General features: G+C 40.3%; 1 protein-coding gene across 2 annotated transcripts in view; it reads left to right on the plus strand.

The window, feature by feature from the left end:
- ago1 (argonaute RISC component 1) overlaps window positions 1-13,552 on the plus strand; it is a 36,806-nt gene that overhangs the window by 9,064 nt on the left and 14,190 nt on the right. For both annotated transcript variants that reach the window (XR_006928930.1, XM_046877403.1), the window contains exons 2-15: window positions 1,047-1,233; window positions 1,345-1,465; window positions 1,545-1,726; window positions 2,842-2,978; window positions 3,853-3,987; window positions 4,279-4,366; window positions 5,043-5,190; window positions 5,293-5,412; window positions 5,851-5,973; window positions 6,925-7,058; window positions 7,222-7,406; window positions 7,701-7,860; window positions 9,261-9,351; window positions 11,728-11,922. Coding sequence is in view for 1 of the 2 variants with exons in the window: in XM_046877403.1 (XP_046733359.1) it covers window positions 1,047-1,233; window positions 1,345-1,465; window positions 1,545-1,726; window positions 2,842-2,978; window positions 3,853-3,987; window positions 4,279-4,366; window positions 5,043-5,190; window positions 5,293-5,412; window positions 5,851-5,973; window positions 6,925-7,058; window positions 7,222-7,406; window positions 7,701-7,860; window positions 9,261-9,351; window positions 11,728-11,922 (2,006 nt within the window). In the remaining variant the exon portion in view is untranslated. The remainder of the gene's footprint in view (window positions 1-1,046; window positions 1,234-1,344; window positions 1,466-1,544; window positions 1,727-2,841; window positions 2,979-3,852; window positions 3,988-4,278; window positions 4,367-5,042; window positions 5,191-5,292; window positions 5,413-5,850; window positions 5,974-6,924; window positions 7,059-7,221; window positions 7,407-7,700; window positions 7,861-9,260; window positions 9,352-11,727; window positions 11,923-13,552) is intronic.

The raw sequence follows: 13,552 nt of genomic DNA on the forward strand, positions 1-13,552 counted from the left end.
ATTATTTCAAACACAACCTTTTTTTGGGGGGATATGCCTTCCTTTTCTAAAGTCTCGTTCATGCTTTTTCGGACTCTTTCCTACCCCCATCCGCCCCTCGTGTCTTTGTCTTTGTTTCCCTTTTTTGTCTTTTGTCCCCTTGTCTACACACATCTACACATGTCGCATGTTTAATCCCATCTCCTGATCTCTTTTTACTGACATCATCCCCTCCCTTCTCTCTCTCTATATATCTCTCTCTCTCTTCTTGTTCTTTATCTACCTTTCTTTCTAGCTACTCTCTTCTGTATGCTGTAATGATGATCTCATCCTTACCGTTACTCCAACACCAAATCTCCATCACTCTCTCTCTCCCTCTCTCTCGTTGATGTATGTGATCTCATCCCTGTAGACACCGTCTCCTCTCAAACCCGATCACTCTCACAGTGATGCTAACATCTGCTGATGCGTTGTCATTAGGCCCGAGACATATCCCGTTACAGGCTTCACAGGAGAACGTTAAATACAAACACGGTGACATTCTATTACATTCATTTTGTTGTGAAAGTGAATGGAAGCACTGCAAAAAGCAATTTGTTGTATTAGTTAGGCAGGAAATGTATCATATATGTATTTATTTTGGTTTTTGTTTTAATATGGATATGGTGTTAAACACTGAAGCGTATCACACTGACATAACTGTACGTGGTGAGAGACGGGAGTTTCAGATGGGAGTGTGATTACATCAGGTGCAGCACACAGGAAACGATTGCAACCTGGGTTTCAGACTAGAGATCGACCGATTGAGGATTTTATACCGATAGATAGGTTGCATCGTACTTTTTCGATAACCGATCAAACAACTTTGAGGCAGTTCTCTTCCTGCTGTGCATGTTACTACCTCTAGTGTAAAAAAAAAAAAAGAAAGCGTTTGTACCGAATGCTCCTGAAGAGAAGCAGTCTTTTTCCACAGCAATTTGTACTGCGGTATCGGGGAAATTTGTATCTCGTGCTCAGTTGTGAGTGATGTGAAAAACGTTTTCTTTTCTTACAACTCTGTTCTTTAGTGCCCATGGGGCTGTACCCCCCGCCCCTGCAGCAAGTCTTCCAGGCTCCCCGGAGGCCGGGCATGGGTACCGTTGGGAAGCCCATCAAGCTGCTGGCCAACTACTTTGAGGTGGAGATCCCCAAGATGGACGTCTACCACTACGAGGTGGACATCAAACCCGACAAGTGTCCTCGTCGAGTCAACAGGTACAGTCCCAGTCATTTCACAAAATGTACTTTGTTGTATCCTATCGATGAATGAATTCCTGTCCAGTGCACCATGGCAGCTACTAAAACACCTCACACCCTCGTGCTCAGGGAAGTCGTGGAGTACATGGTACAGCATTTTAAACCGCAGCTCTTCGGGGACCGCAAGCCGGTGTACGATGGCAAGAAGAACATCTACACAGTTTTGGCCCTTCCTATAGGAAGCGAGAAGGTCAGGAAAAGTCTGAGGTTTTTCTGCCCACCTCATTGTGTTGCAAATCTTTCTTACGCTGTTATCTGGTGTATCTCAGGTGGACTTTGAGGTGACCATTCCGGGTGAAGGGAAAGACCGGATCTTTAAGGTGTCCATCCGCTGGCTGGCGAAGGTGTCATGGCGGCTTCTGCAGGAGACGCTGGTGAGCGGGAGGCTCCAGGTTCCTCTGGATTCAGTCCAGGCTCTGGATGTGGCCATGAGACACCTGGCTTCTATGAGGTACATGAGATAAGAATGATGGACGTAGCTGTGTGTAGGTTTCTCAAGAGATGGACAATAGAATTGTAAATAATTGTTTTTTTAATCTCGGTTCAGTTTAATTTCAGTACAGTTAGGGGGAAGTTTTTTTTTATTAACGTCTTTTATTACATAACATCAACAGTTTACATTTTTTTAAACAATTTTATATAAAATGACTGCTTGTTTTAAATACAAAATATAAAAAATAAAATGAAATAAAAATTAATAGAATACACTTTTCAGTTTTATTGATTGATTTGAGTGATCGATTAAATAAGTGCAAATTAAATTGATTAAATAAAATACTTTAAATTTTTAGACCCCAATTTGGGTAATACAGGTGTGTTTTACAAAATCTTTTTTTTTTTTATATTTAATTTTTATAGTATGTACTACTTAACTGTTCTACTTATTTTGGCATACTTTAACAAATGTCAACATTCAAGTAACAGTATTTTTATTTATCCATTGAATCATTTAATCAATTTATTTTACAATAACTATTAATTAATTTTAATTTAATTCCATTTAATTATTCAAAATGACTTCCAGCTGTACATAAAACGCAAAAAAAATCTATATCTCTAGACTGTTATAAAAACATTGCAGATTGGCAGCGATTTCACGCATGCGCAGTACAAATCTTGTTTCCGGTATGGATCAAGTAGCTACATGGACTAAAACTTGTGTTCCACCACTTGGGTTTTACGAGGAATTTTAGATTTTAACTATGCGCCAAACATAAAACAAGGATTTTATTTAGTACACACGTGCACCGTATTGAAAGACCAGTACCGAAATCTTTCGGTACAAATACGTGTATCGTTACACCCCTATTGTATATTCTTGCAATTCTCAATTTTCCAGAATCAGGTTCAGAATGCAGAAAACCCTGCGTTTGAATACCCATTTAGAGTCCGTGTCCACTCACTTCTATGGATGTTGTCAACATGATATGCTGTCCTATTTTATGACTCATTTGACAGCCAACTATCCTCTTAGCTAAAACAAGAAACTTTTTTTTGTGTCTTGTCTTGTGTAGTATTCTCTCATTTTAATCCACAACTCGTTTATACACTCTGACACCATCACAGATACACTCCAGTGGGTCGCTCCTTCTTCTCCCCACCTGAAGGCTACTACCATCCCCTGGGAGGAGGACGAGAGGTCTGGTTCGGGTTTCATCAGTCCGTACGGCCGGCTATGTGGAAGATGATGCTCAACATTGACGGTAAGCAACTTTGCGGTCATGTGCTTTATATGGTCATGTGATTTAATGTGTTCAAAACTGGTTTTGCGCCGTGTGATTTTTAGACTGTTTTTTTGTATACTGTAAATGATTTATTTATTTTTTTGGTCAGTAGTGGCCCAGGGCACCTAATTATGCATTTTACTTGGACAGGGGTGTAACGATACACGTATTCGAACCGAACTGATTTGGTACAGAGCTTTCAGTATGTGTACCGAACGCAATCCTTGTTTTACGTGTGGAACAAAATCTGAGGTCCTTCATGAACAATTTAGGTGGTGGGACAAAAGTTTGTTTAGTTTGTTTGGCTACTCGATCCGTACCAGAAACACTATTTGCATGTTTGAAAACTCTGATTTTATCGTCAACATCTTTACGATAGTCTAGAGTCATGGATCCCTTTGCGTTTTATGTACTGCTCTAGAAATTCTCTTAAAAGGAGAAATTGATTTATTATAATTGATTATATATACCGTATATAAATACATGTAAAATAATGATAATGTAAATAAAATAATTTATATAATATCAAAAAAAAGAACTTTTATATTTTGCATTTCTTTCTGCTAACTGTACCGAACTAGAACCGAACCATAATAAAAAAAAATGTTGTAACATGAAAAGCATTTGTATTTTGTGTTGTGGGGGAAAAGTGATGGGGGGGAAAGAGCTGTTACTGGCAAATCAACAATGACTCTTGTTGTTTTTTGGTTTGTTTCCTTCTGATTTAAAAAGAAAGTTCATCTTATAACAAACAATTTGCTCAGAAACAGCGTTTTGGCATTTTTTCCCCCCCAGATTAAAAAAACTAACAAAAAAAAGTTTTAAAATGTCTTCGAAATCTGCTCATCTCCAGTGTCAGCCACTGCGTTCTACAAAGCGCAACCGGTCATCGAGTTCATGTGTGAGGTCCTGGACATCCGCAACATTGACGAGCAGCCCAAGACCTTAACCGATTCCCAAAGGGTTCGCTTCACCAAGGAGATCAAAGGTGAGCTGCGGCCTACGCAACGATTTAACGTTTACTTCACCTTCGCCGAGCAGGCGTTAGACTTACTGCCGCTTCAGTCGCCCCGACCATTTCATCTCCGTGCCATACAGCTGTGAAGCGGTTTGATCCCAAATCTTTTTGAACCACATTCATCGAAACAAATCGATAAAACGTGAAATTGCATGTAACATCCTAAATCCACATCCTAATGGATTTACACCACCACTATATTTTCTCTATGGAATAATACAATCCTTTTATTAACATTTGTTGTGTGTGTGTGTGTTTCAGGACTGAAGGTAGAAGTGACGCACTGCGGTCAGATGAAGAGAAAGTATCGAGTGTGTAACGTCACGCGCCGTCCCGCCAGTCACCAGACGTGAGTGTGTGGACCCGAGTGTGTCTCTGTAGCACTTGGGAAGCTTTTTGTCTTGCAGATATTTAAACTTATAAAAAAAATATATGAACTGGTAATAAATATAGTGAGTTAACCACTAACACCATTTGTATTCTCAGTAGGGGGTTTAACAAGCACATATGGGTGGGATCATCAGTCCCACAAAGTTTTAAACATGAGTTTTCTTCCTGGGCCTCAGGTTTTCTCCCAGAAGGAAAGATCTCATGGGAGGGCATATATAAGAGGTGGCAGCTTAATAGTTACAGCTCTGGGTTACTAAACTGAAGGTCTTGGGTTCAAGCCCAAGTGGCATCGCCAAGATGCCAAGATTGCCAAGATGCCACTCTTGGGTTCCTTTAAGCAAGGCCCTTAACCCTCTGTGCTTCAGGGGCGCTCTAACATGGCCTGTTCTCTGATGTTCCTAACTTTCCAACAGAAGTAAAAGCACCTTTCTTTGTCTTTTCTTATTAAATGTTCTTTGACTCGAGGACCTTCCAGAGTACAGGAATCAGCAACATGTATGAAAAAACTGACCAAGCCTAGTTTTATAATAGCGTTCCATGTTATTGAAACCAACCGCAGAATCTTCTCCAATACTATGAAGATGATCGTATGGAACTCGGTAATCGGGAAGTAAAGGCTGCGCATGTTCTCGCAGGTTTCCTCTGCAGCTCGAGAGTGGACAGACGGTGGAGTGTACAGTGGCGCAGTATTTCAAACAGAAGTACAACCTGCAGCTGAAGTACCCTCATCTGCCTTGTCTGCAAGTGGGCCAGGAGCAGAAACACACCTACCTGCCCCTGGAGGTGATCCGTCCTCGCTCGACGTCACCAGAGGCTAATGATTTGAATTAGTAAAGTTTGTTACAATCTTTAAATCCCTAAAAAACGTTGTTTTTTTTCCTTCAGGTGTGTAACATCGTAGCAGGGCAGCGATGCATCAAGAAACTGACCGATAATCAGACGTCCACTATGATCAAAGCCACGGCTCGCTCCGCACCCGATCGACAGGAGGAGATCAGCAGATTGGTAAGCACTGCCCTCTAGTGTTCAGGGGTAGGAATATAACACAGTTTTATTTTAGTTTTATGTCAGGCAGATATTTTTATGCAAACCGATAAAATAAAGTAAAAGAAAGTAATGCTAAAGTACAGCACCACATATGACAAACACCCTGTGATTTTTGTTGAAAAAATATTTATTAGCTTTAAAAAAAAAAAACTTTTAAACAACTTTAAACAAAACATTACAGTTAGTGGGATGGTGGGACTCGGGCCATATTTGTTTGTTGCTACAATTAAATATTTTTACAATTTTGTCGTATCACTATTACCAACGATCATAACTCGGGGACCATCCGTATAGAAATTGGTAATTATGTAATTATTTATTAATATTTTAAAGTTTTTGGAATAAGGCCAGCGTACGTTCTCAATGATTAACCAGCGATTCCTCGCCTCTGTGCAGATGAAGAACGCTAATTTTAATCTGGACCCCTACATCCAAGAGTTTGGGATCAAGGTGCGAGACGACATGGCGGAAGTGACGGGCCGAGTTCTTCCTGCTCCCATTCTACAGTATGGAGGCCGGGTATGTGATAGAAACATTTCTATAAACGATAGTAAAACAAAATGGTAAATCTTTCTGAAATGATTCAATGTTTAAGTTAAATTCAAGCAAAAAATGTAAACTACTATAAATGAACTAAGTTTTTTTTCTTAGTAGTTGTATTAAAAACTGAATCAGGAATCAGACTACTGGTTCTAGTGTGTAAAAATTCGAGGGAGAAAAAAAAAAGATTTCTGTTTGTTGACTTTTTAAAATTTTTATTGTAATTAAATATTTTTATATAGCTTTTATTTAATTTGTATTCATGTTTGTTTATTGAGAGGAAAATAGTGGTTTCATGTTTATTAGCAGCCATTTTTAAATATTTTATATATATATATTTTTTATTACAAGCATTACAAATAATTCAATCGCTTTTAGTCTTTAGACGGACAGGTATCAAAATGTTTAGAGAGTAATGGTGGAAACTGGTGCTATTCTGACCACGTCTGTGATTTCGTAACGGACAGCAAGTTAGAACAAAGAGAAAAAGCGGCACACGCGCTTCGAGAGCAGAAGAACATCGAGAGAGCAGCAAGATGCTCAACCCCCGAAAATGACGAAGCCGTTCGGCAACTTGTGCATGATGATCGACGGAGAAAAATCCACACGATCTCAATTCCTCACCCACCCTATTTGATAGATTTCTCCTGAACTCCTGCGGATTTCACCCGCTTTCCGAAGATGAAGATCCGGCTCAAAGGTCGCCATTTTGACGCCATTGTATTGCTGTGCAAGGGACTATTTTGAAGGTGATAGTGTGTAAACGTAGCTTGATAAACGCTAGAAGGACAGACAGAGAGAAAGACAGACAGACAGACAGACAGACAGGAAGAAAGAGAACCATGCCTCAGACAGCATCCAGGTCTAAAAGCGTGTTGGCGAGTGTAGTGTCAGGTGTAGTATAAGGTTTTGTCGATTTTCTCTCTGCAGAACCGCGCTATCGCTACTCCCAACCAGGGAGTGTGGGACATGCGAGGGAAACAGTTCTACAACGGCATCGAGATCAAAGTGTGGGCCATCGCCTGCTTCGCCCCGCAGAAACAGTGTCGTGAAGAAGTGCTCAAGTGAGTAGTGCTCCAAATCTTCACTCTTATTAATGCTCTGCTTGCCACAGATATTCTGATGTTTCATCTGGTTTTTTTTGTGTTTGTTTTGTTTCTGAAGAATAACAGAACTTTCTTCTCGTTCAACTTCTCGCTTTCTCTCTATCTCTCGTTTTTCCTGCAGGAACTTCACAGATCAGCTGCGCAAGATCTCGAAGGACGCCGGGATGCCCATCCAGGGCCAGCCGTGTTTCTGTAAGTACGCACAAGGAGCCGACAGCGTGGAGCCCATGTTCAGGCACCTTAAGAACACCTACTCCGGCCTGCAGCTCATCATCGTCATCCTGCCCGGGAAAACACCTGTTTATGGTACACAAAATCACCTTTCTAATAAATTTGTCTGTGATTGGTGGAAATGCACCTGAAGTCTGTAGATTGGTTAAAAGCTTCCTAAAAAAAAGCTTTAGGATTCTCTTGCTAGTGAAAGAGTGTGATTGAGTGTCTCTCTCTCAATCCTTTCTTTCTTTTTAAAATTTTTATCAGAATGTTTTAAAGGCTTCAAAAATGAGCGGAATGTGTGTTATTCATATTAAAACAAATAGAAGTCTTTCAAAAGTGACACTTTGTGTGTGTGTGTGTGTGTGTGTGTGTGTGTGTGTGTAGCGGAGGTAAAGCGTGTAGGAGACACTCTTTTAGGAATGGCCACTCAGTGCGTGCAGGTGAAGAACGTGGTCAAGACGTCACCGCAGACGCTCTCCAACCTCTGTCTAAAGATCAACGTCAAACTCGGCGGCATCAACAACATCCTGGTACCACATCAACGGTGAGAACTGATTTTAGAGAGAAAGAGAGAGACGTATGTTTGGGAGGGCAGAGGGAGAAGTGTACAGATGTGCAGAGAGAGACAAAGAGATGTTTTTAGGAAAGAGACATGTAGAGAAAAAAAGGACAGGTGGATCATCATTCTCCTACCGATATACCCCATGTCTCTCCTCTGCACATGTCCAAACCATCTCAATCTCGCCTGCTTCACCTTGTCTCCTACATGCGCTGTCCCGCTAATGAACTCGTTTCTAATCCTGTCCATCGTCGTCACTCCTGAAAACCTTGAAAACCTCAACATCTTCAGCTCTGCTACCTCCAGCTCCACCTCCTGTCTTTTACTCAATGCCACTGTCTCTAATCCATAAACATCGCAGGTCTCACCACAGTCCTATAAACTTTCCCTTTCACTCTCACAGATACTCTTCTATCACAAATCACTCCTGCTATCACTCTTCTCCACCCACTCCACCCTGCCTGCACTCTTTTCTTCACTTCTCTAACACTCTCTCCATTACTTTGCACTGTTGACCCCAGGTACCTGAACTCCTTCACCTTCTTCACCTCTTCTCCCTGCAACCGCACCACTGCCCTCCCTCTCATTCACACACATGTACTCTGTCTTACTCCTACTGACTTTCATTCCCCTTCTCTCCAGCATGTACCTCCACCTCTCCAGGCTCTGTACCACCCTCACATACTTCTGACACACCTGACTTCCTCATACAACACCACAACTCCTCTCTCCACCCTGTCATTCGCTTTCTCTAAATTCACAAACACACAATGCAATTCCCTCTGACCTTCTCTATACTTCTTCATCAACATCCTCAAAGCAAATAATGCGTCTGTGGTGCTCTTCCTCTGCATGAAACCATACTGCTGCTCACCTCTTCTCTCAGCCTGGCTTCCACTACTCTTTCCCATAACTTCATGATGACTGATCATCTTTAGTCTCCTGTAGTTACTGCAGATCTGCACATCTCCCTTATTCTTAAAGATCGGTACCAGCAAACTCCTCCTCCATTCATCAGGCATCCTTTCACCTTTTTAAAATCTTGTTGAACAATCCTGTTAAAAACTCCACTGCATCTCTCCTACACATCTCCACTCCATGTCATCTGGTACAACCGACTTTCCACTTCTCATCCTTACTAATCCGATACACTTCCTGCTTCACAATCTCCACACCATCCAACCTTCTCTCTTTCTCTCTCTCTCTCTCTCTCTCTCTCTCTCTCTCTCTCTCTCTCTTTCTCTCTCTCTCATTTCCCTTGTTCATCAAAAGGAAGAGTTAGGGTGAGAGGTATAATAGAGAAAGAGTAAACTGTCTGTAAGCAGATAGAGAGATAATAAAAGACAGACAGATCCTGAGAGAGGTTGTGTGTGATTAATTCTCAGGTCCGCAGTGTTCCAGCAGCCCGTCATCTTTTTGGGTGCAGACGTAACACACCCACCAGCCGGAGACGGGAAAAAGCCCTCCATTACTGCAGTAAGTAATGTCTCTGTATACAGGATTTCTTACATTTGACATGATAATCAACAAGGTGCTTTTTAGTCATGGGAAGATCAAATCGATTTAGTGAATCGGTGAATCGGCAAAATGAATCTTTTTCTTTTAAATCTTCTTATTTTTTATTTTTTTATTTATTTTTTTATTTAGTTCATTTCGTTCTTTTAATCAGAAATAAAAGGATCCCAAACATGTCTTCATACACCAAATTTGACACATAGTTCCAATAATGAAAATATGACATTGCGGCTAAGGACAAATGATGATAAACAGAATAAGTAGTCGTTAGTTCTCCCATAAGAGTCCTATTATTTTTGTAACAATAATGTTCGGACCGAAAAAAACAACAACCCTGATCTATTGCATTGTGTTATTTTGGGAGTCAAATGACAAAAGAAGGAATGACTCAAACCAGAGGACTATTAAATTCAGAGATTAACTACTCATGTCTGTTTCCTGTACATAACCTTACGAAGATTTCGCTCGAGCGCATCCAGGAGAAAATGAATAGATCACGCATTGAGTTGCCTCGTGACTCATTTATGAACGACACAACACTAGTGCTTATTAGTCTCTCTCTCTCTCTCTCTCTCTCTCTCTCTCTCTCTCTCTCTCTCTCTCTCTCTCTCTCTCTCTCTCTCTCTCTCATTATGATATCTCATCCTCCATCCACTTACGTTACTGATAAAGATGTGAGTCTGTAATAATAAATGGCTAAAAATCAAACAGATGTGACTTGCTAGTCACAAAACTAGTCACGTGTCGCTAGTTTTTTCGTCCAGACGTGACATTAAGTCAACTCAGGCTTCAGAAAAGCAGGGTTGAATTATTATTGCGGTTCAAAAATGCAAAAGCTTTTCTTTCTAATTTAATTTTTTTTTTTTTTTTGCTAATATTTATTTATTTATTTATTTATTTGAATTCTTCTTTCTTAATCGCATTTTTGCTCTAAATTGTATTTTTCTTTTATTATTCCTTTTTTTTACCTTCCCTCTCTTTGCTAGTCATTTTCATTAGTCTTGTTTATAGATCTTAAGTATGTTGAATGTGTATATTTTTTTTCTCCTTTTTTTCTATTCCAATTCTTTTTACTTTCTTTCTTTCTGCTTACTTTTTCCTTTCTTCATTTCCCTTCTTCTTCATGTCATTTATATATTTATTTATTTATTTTAATACTTAACAACATATTTTTCATTACGTATCTTTTTTTTATTATTATTTTATTTGTAAACATTTTAGCTTACTATTCTTTTTTTATTTAAGGTTCATTTGCCAGATATTATATTTTGCTCTCGTGCTGTTAGTGGACCTTGTAACCTTGCACTCTGCTCTTTGTTTTAAAGATGGATAATCCCTAACCCTAGATGGATTTTCTTTTCCACATGGCCGTAGTTGAGTAGTGAAACGTTCTGTCCTTAGAGGACAAAACCTGCGTCCTGTGGCGTCAGGTCCCAGTTTCCCCACCCTGTTTTACCGTTCAGCCCTTGTGCCTTTTAAAGTGCACGTCAGTGGGCGAGGGACGGAACCGAGGTGGAGGAGGAAGGAATAAGGAGCGGTTAGAGGGGAGAGGGAGAGCGAACGGCTGCTCGATGAATCACGCAGGATCAGGTGGCTACGTCACCTCACAAGTCCTGTCGTCTCTGGAGCGCTTGCGGTTGGCGGGCGATGGTGACAAACGGCTGAGTCACAGGATGAACATGAAAGAGGAGAGCTGTGTGTGTGGAGGGTGTGGTGGTGAGCAGCACTGACCGCATTTCCCCAAGCCGGAAGGTGGAATGATGACTCACTAGATTGCATTGGCCACTAGATGGCAGCATTTGTATTATAATGTATGGAGAAGCATGCCAAAGTGTATCTATAAGGGGTACATTACAGAAGAGGTTAGTTTTCATTAAAGAGAACCTCAGAACCTACATCTTCCCTCAGAATCCATTCACATTCCTATCCCGAGGCAAACAAGAGCTCGGGTTTAGAAACACGTTTTACGGTTCTTGTGTGCTGATGGTATTTTATTAGTTCCTTTATAACAGTCAGTTGTCTTTGTAAAGTATTTTCTACAACACGAAATCCACAAAGCAGCTTTATTCAGATTTTAAAGTTGACTGTGAGAAACATCTTCTCAAAACGACATAAGGGAGGAACCTTGAGAGGAACCAGATTTAAAAGAGAACGTTCGGTGGTATCTTTTGTGGTAATAGTGTTTCTAAAGAGAAATAGTATGGAGTATTCATAGTGTACGAATCAATCGATTGAACCTCCTCAAACCCAAAAGAGGTTCAACCGCGGACTTTTGTTAACCTCCTTGAGAACTCCTCCTCATATGCCTCCCTCATATGCCTCCGTCTCTGCCTGTAGGTCGTGGGCAGTATGGACGCCCACCCCAGCCGATACTGTGCCACTGTGCGGGTACAGAGGCCGCGGCAGGAGATCATCGAGGATCTCTCCTACATGGTTCGTGAGCTCCTCATCCAGTTCTACAAGTCCACACGCTTCAAGCCCACCCGGATCATCTTCTACAGGGACGGCGTTCCCGAAGGCCAGCTACCACAGGTCATCACACTTAATCCTGTGTGTGTGGTTTTTTTTTTTTAATCTGTAGGAGGAAAAACATGAAAAAGCAAAGGATATGCATTTATTGATTTATTTATTTATTTACTTATTTATTTATTTACTGCACTAGTCCTATTGGACGTGTTAGTGATATCATAAAGTGTAGTAACTGGTAGTGGTTTTTTTTTTTTTTTTTTATCTATACACTCCCGTTTATGATTCTTCAATGTGTCTATGGCTTATTATAGCGCTCTGTTTATAAATATTGGCACCCACCATTTAAACTTTATTGACCACTAGGTTACTGATCAGAAGGTTGGGGGTTTAAACCCCAGTATCACCAAGCTGTCATTGTTGGGTCTTTAAGCCTTAATAGGTTGTTATAAATAAGTCTGGTAATAGCAGGCGTTTGGAGGACTGAATTATATCGATACATTCCGGCATATTAAACCATGCTAATAAGGATGTAATAAATACTTCAATTTAAAGAGCAATCTAGTGTAAAATGTTACCAAATAGATTTCCATGCAGTTTGATTTACACCATACTGCACGATTGTGTATTATTACAGCGAGGGGGTTGCTAAAAATAGCCCCAGCAGCACCCAGCTGTTGTTTGCAGCCTGTCGTTCTGGCTCAGGGAGTTTATAATCTCATGAAGGTACAGAAAGTGCTTTCCCTTAAACCGCTTGGTCCCAAAATGCTGTATCTGATTCAGGAGGGTTTGATGTGGCACATTTTCAGTATCGGTATTAATCAATCCTGCTTTGAGAATTCGATTCTGTTTCTTTGTAATGCTTCGATAATGGGTCATATACGTTACGGCGTTACGGGTTCTCACGATGCGTAGGTTAGATGCTGGAGATCTGCTCTCTGAATTGTATAGGTCCCTCCGAGTTCGACTTTTATGTGCTTTTAGCCTCGTGTTAATGCGTTCTTGTCGAAGTTCACCGCAATTACATTAATAACAGAACACAACTGCAATTATTTTGAAGGACAAAAATCCAAAGACGAGACTAATTTCTCTCAATCCGAACGGCTTTTTTATTTTATTTTATAAAATTTTTTATACAATACTCACATTTTCTCCCACATTTCTATCTCTTCTCAGGCAGCGGTTCAGAAACCTGCACTTAATTTGTGCTAAAAGCTGCTTCGTGTTATAGTTTATATAATGCGCAATTTTCCAAGACTGCAGTGTTGAATTCTTGTATCCGATTGGTCCAACAACAAAAAAAAAAAAAGGGGGGGTTGAGCAATCTGTTACTATAGCAACAACTCAATAGAACCTGATTCAGTTAGATGGAAAAACCTTTATTGTCGATTGTTTTCAAGAAGTTTCCAGTGTTAGGGGTTAATAACAATCCATCACAGTATAGTCTTTGGGGGAAATTTCCTTTCCTTTTCTTATATTTTCTTTTCATTTCTTTTCTTTCTGTCTTTTATTTTAAGCAACACAATTTTCTAAAAGAAAAAAAAAATCTGTTGAAAAAGCAAATGTTTTCATATTCATTGCTTTATTGTGTAAGAAGCCCAAATCTGGACATTAGGGATTGTTCATTATCAGCGACTTTGTGGTAAAGTATTAAATCATGCTGGTTGAGGCACGAGGCGAGCAGAGTCGCTGGTTT

Source organism: Silurus meridionalis, chromosome 21, assembly GCF_014805685.1.
Source record: "Silurus meridionalis isolate SWU-2019-XX chromosome 21, ASM1480568v1, whole genome shotgun sequence".
NCBI lineage: Eukaryota > Metazoa > Chordata > Actinopteri > Siluriformes > Siluridae > Silurus > Silurus meridionalis.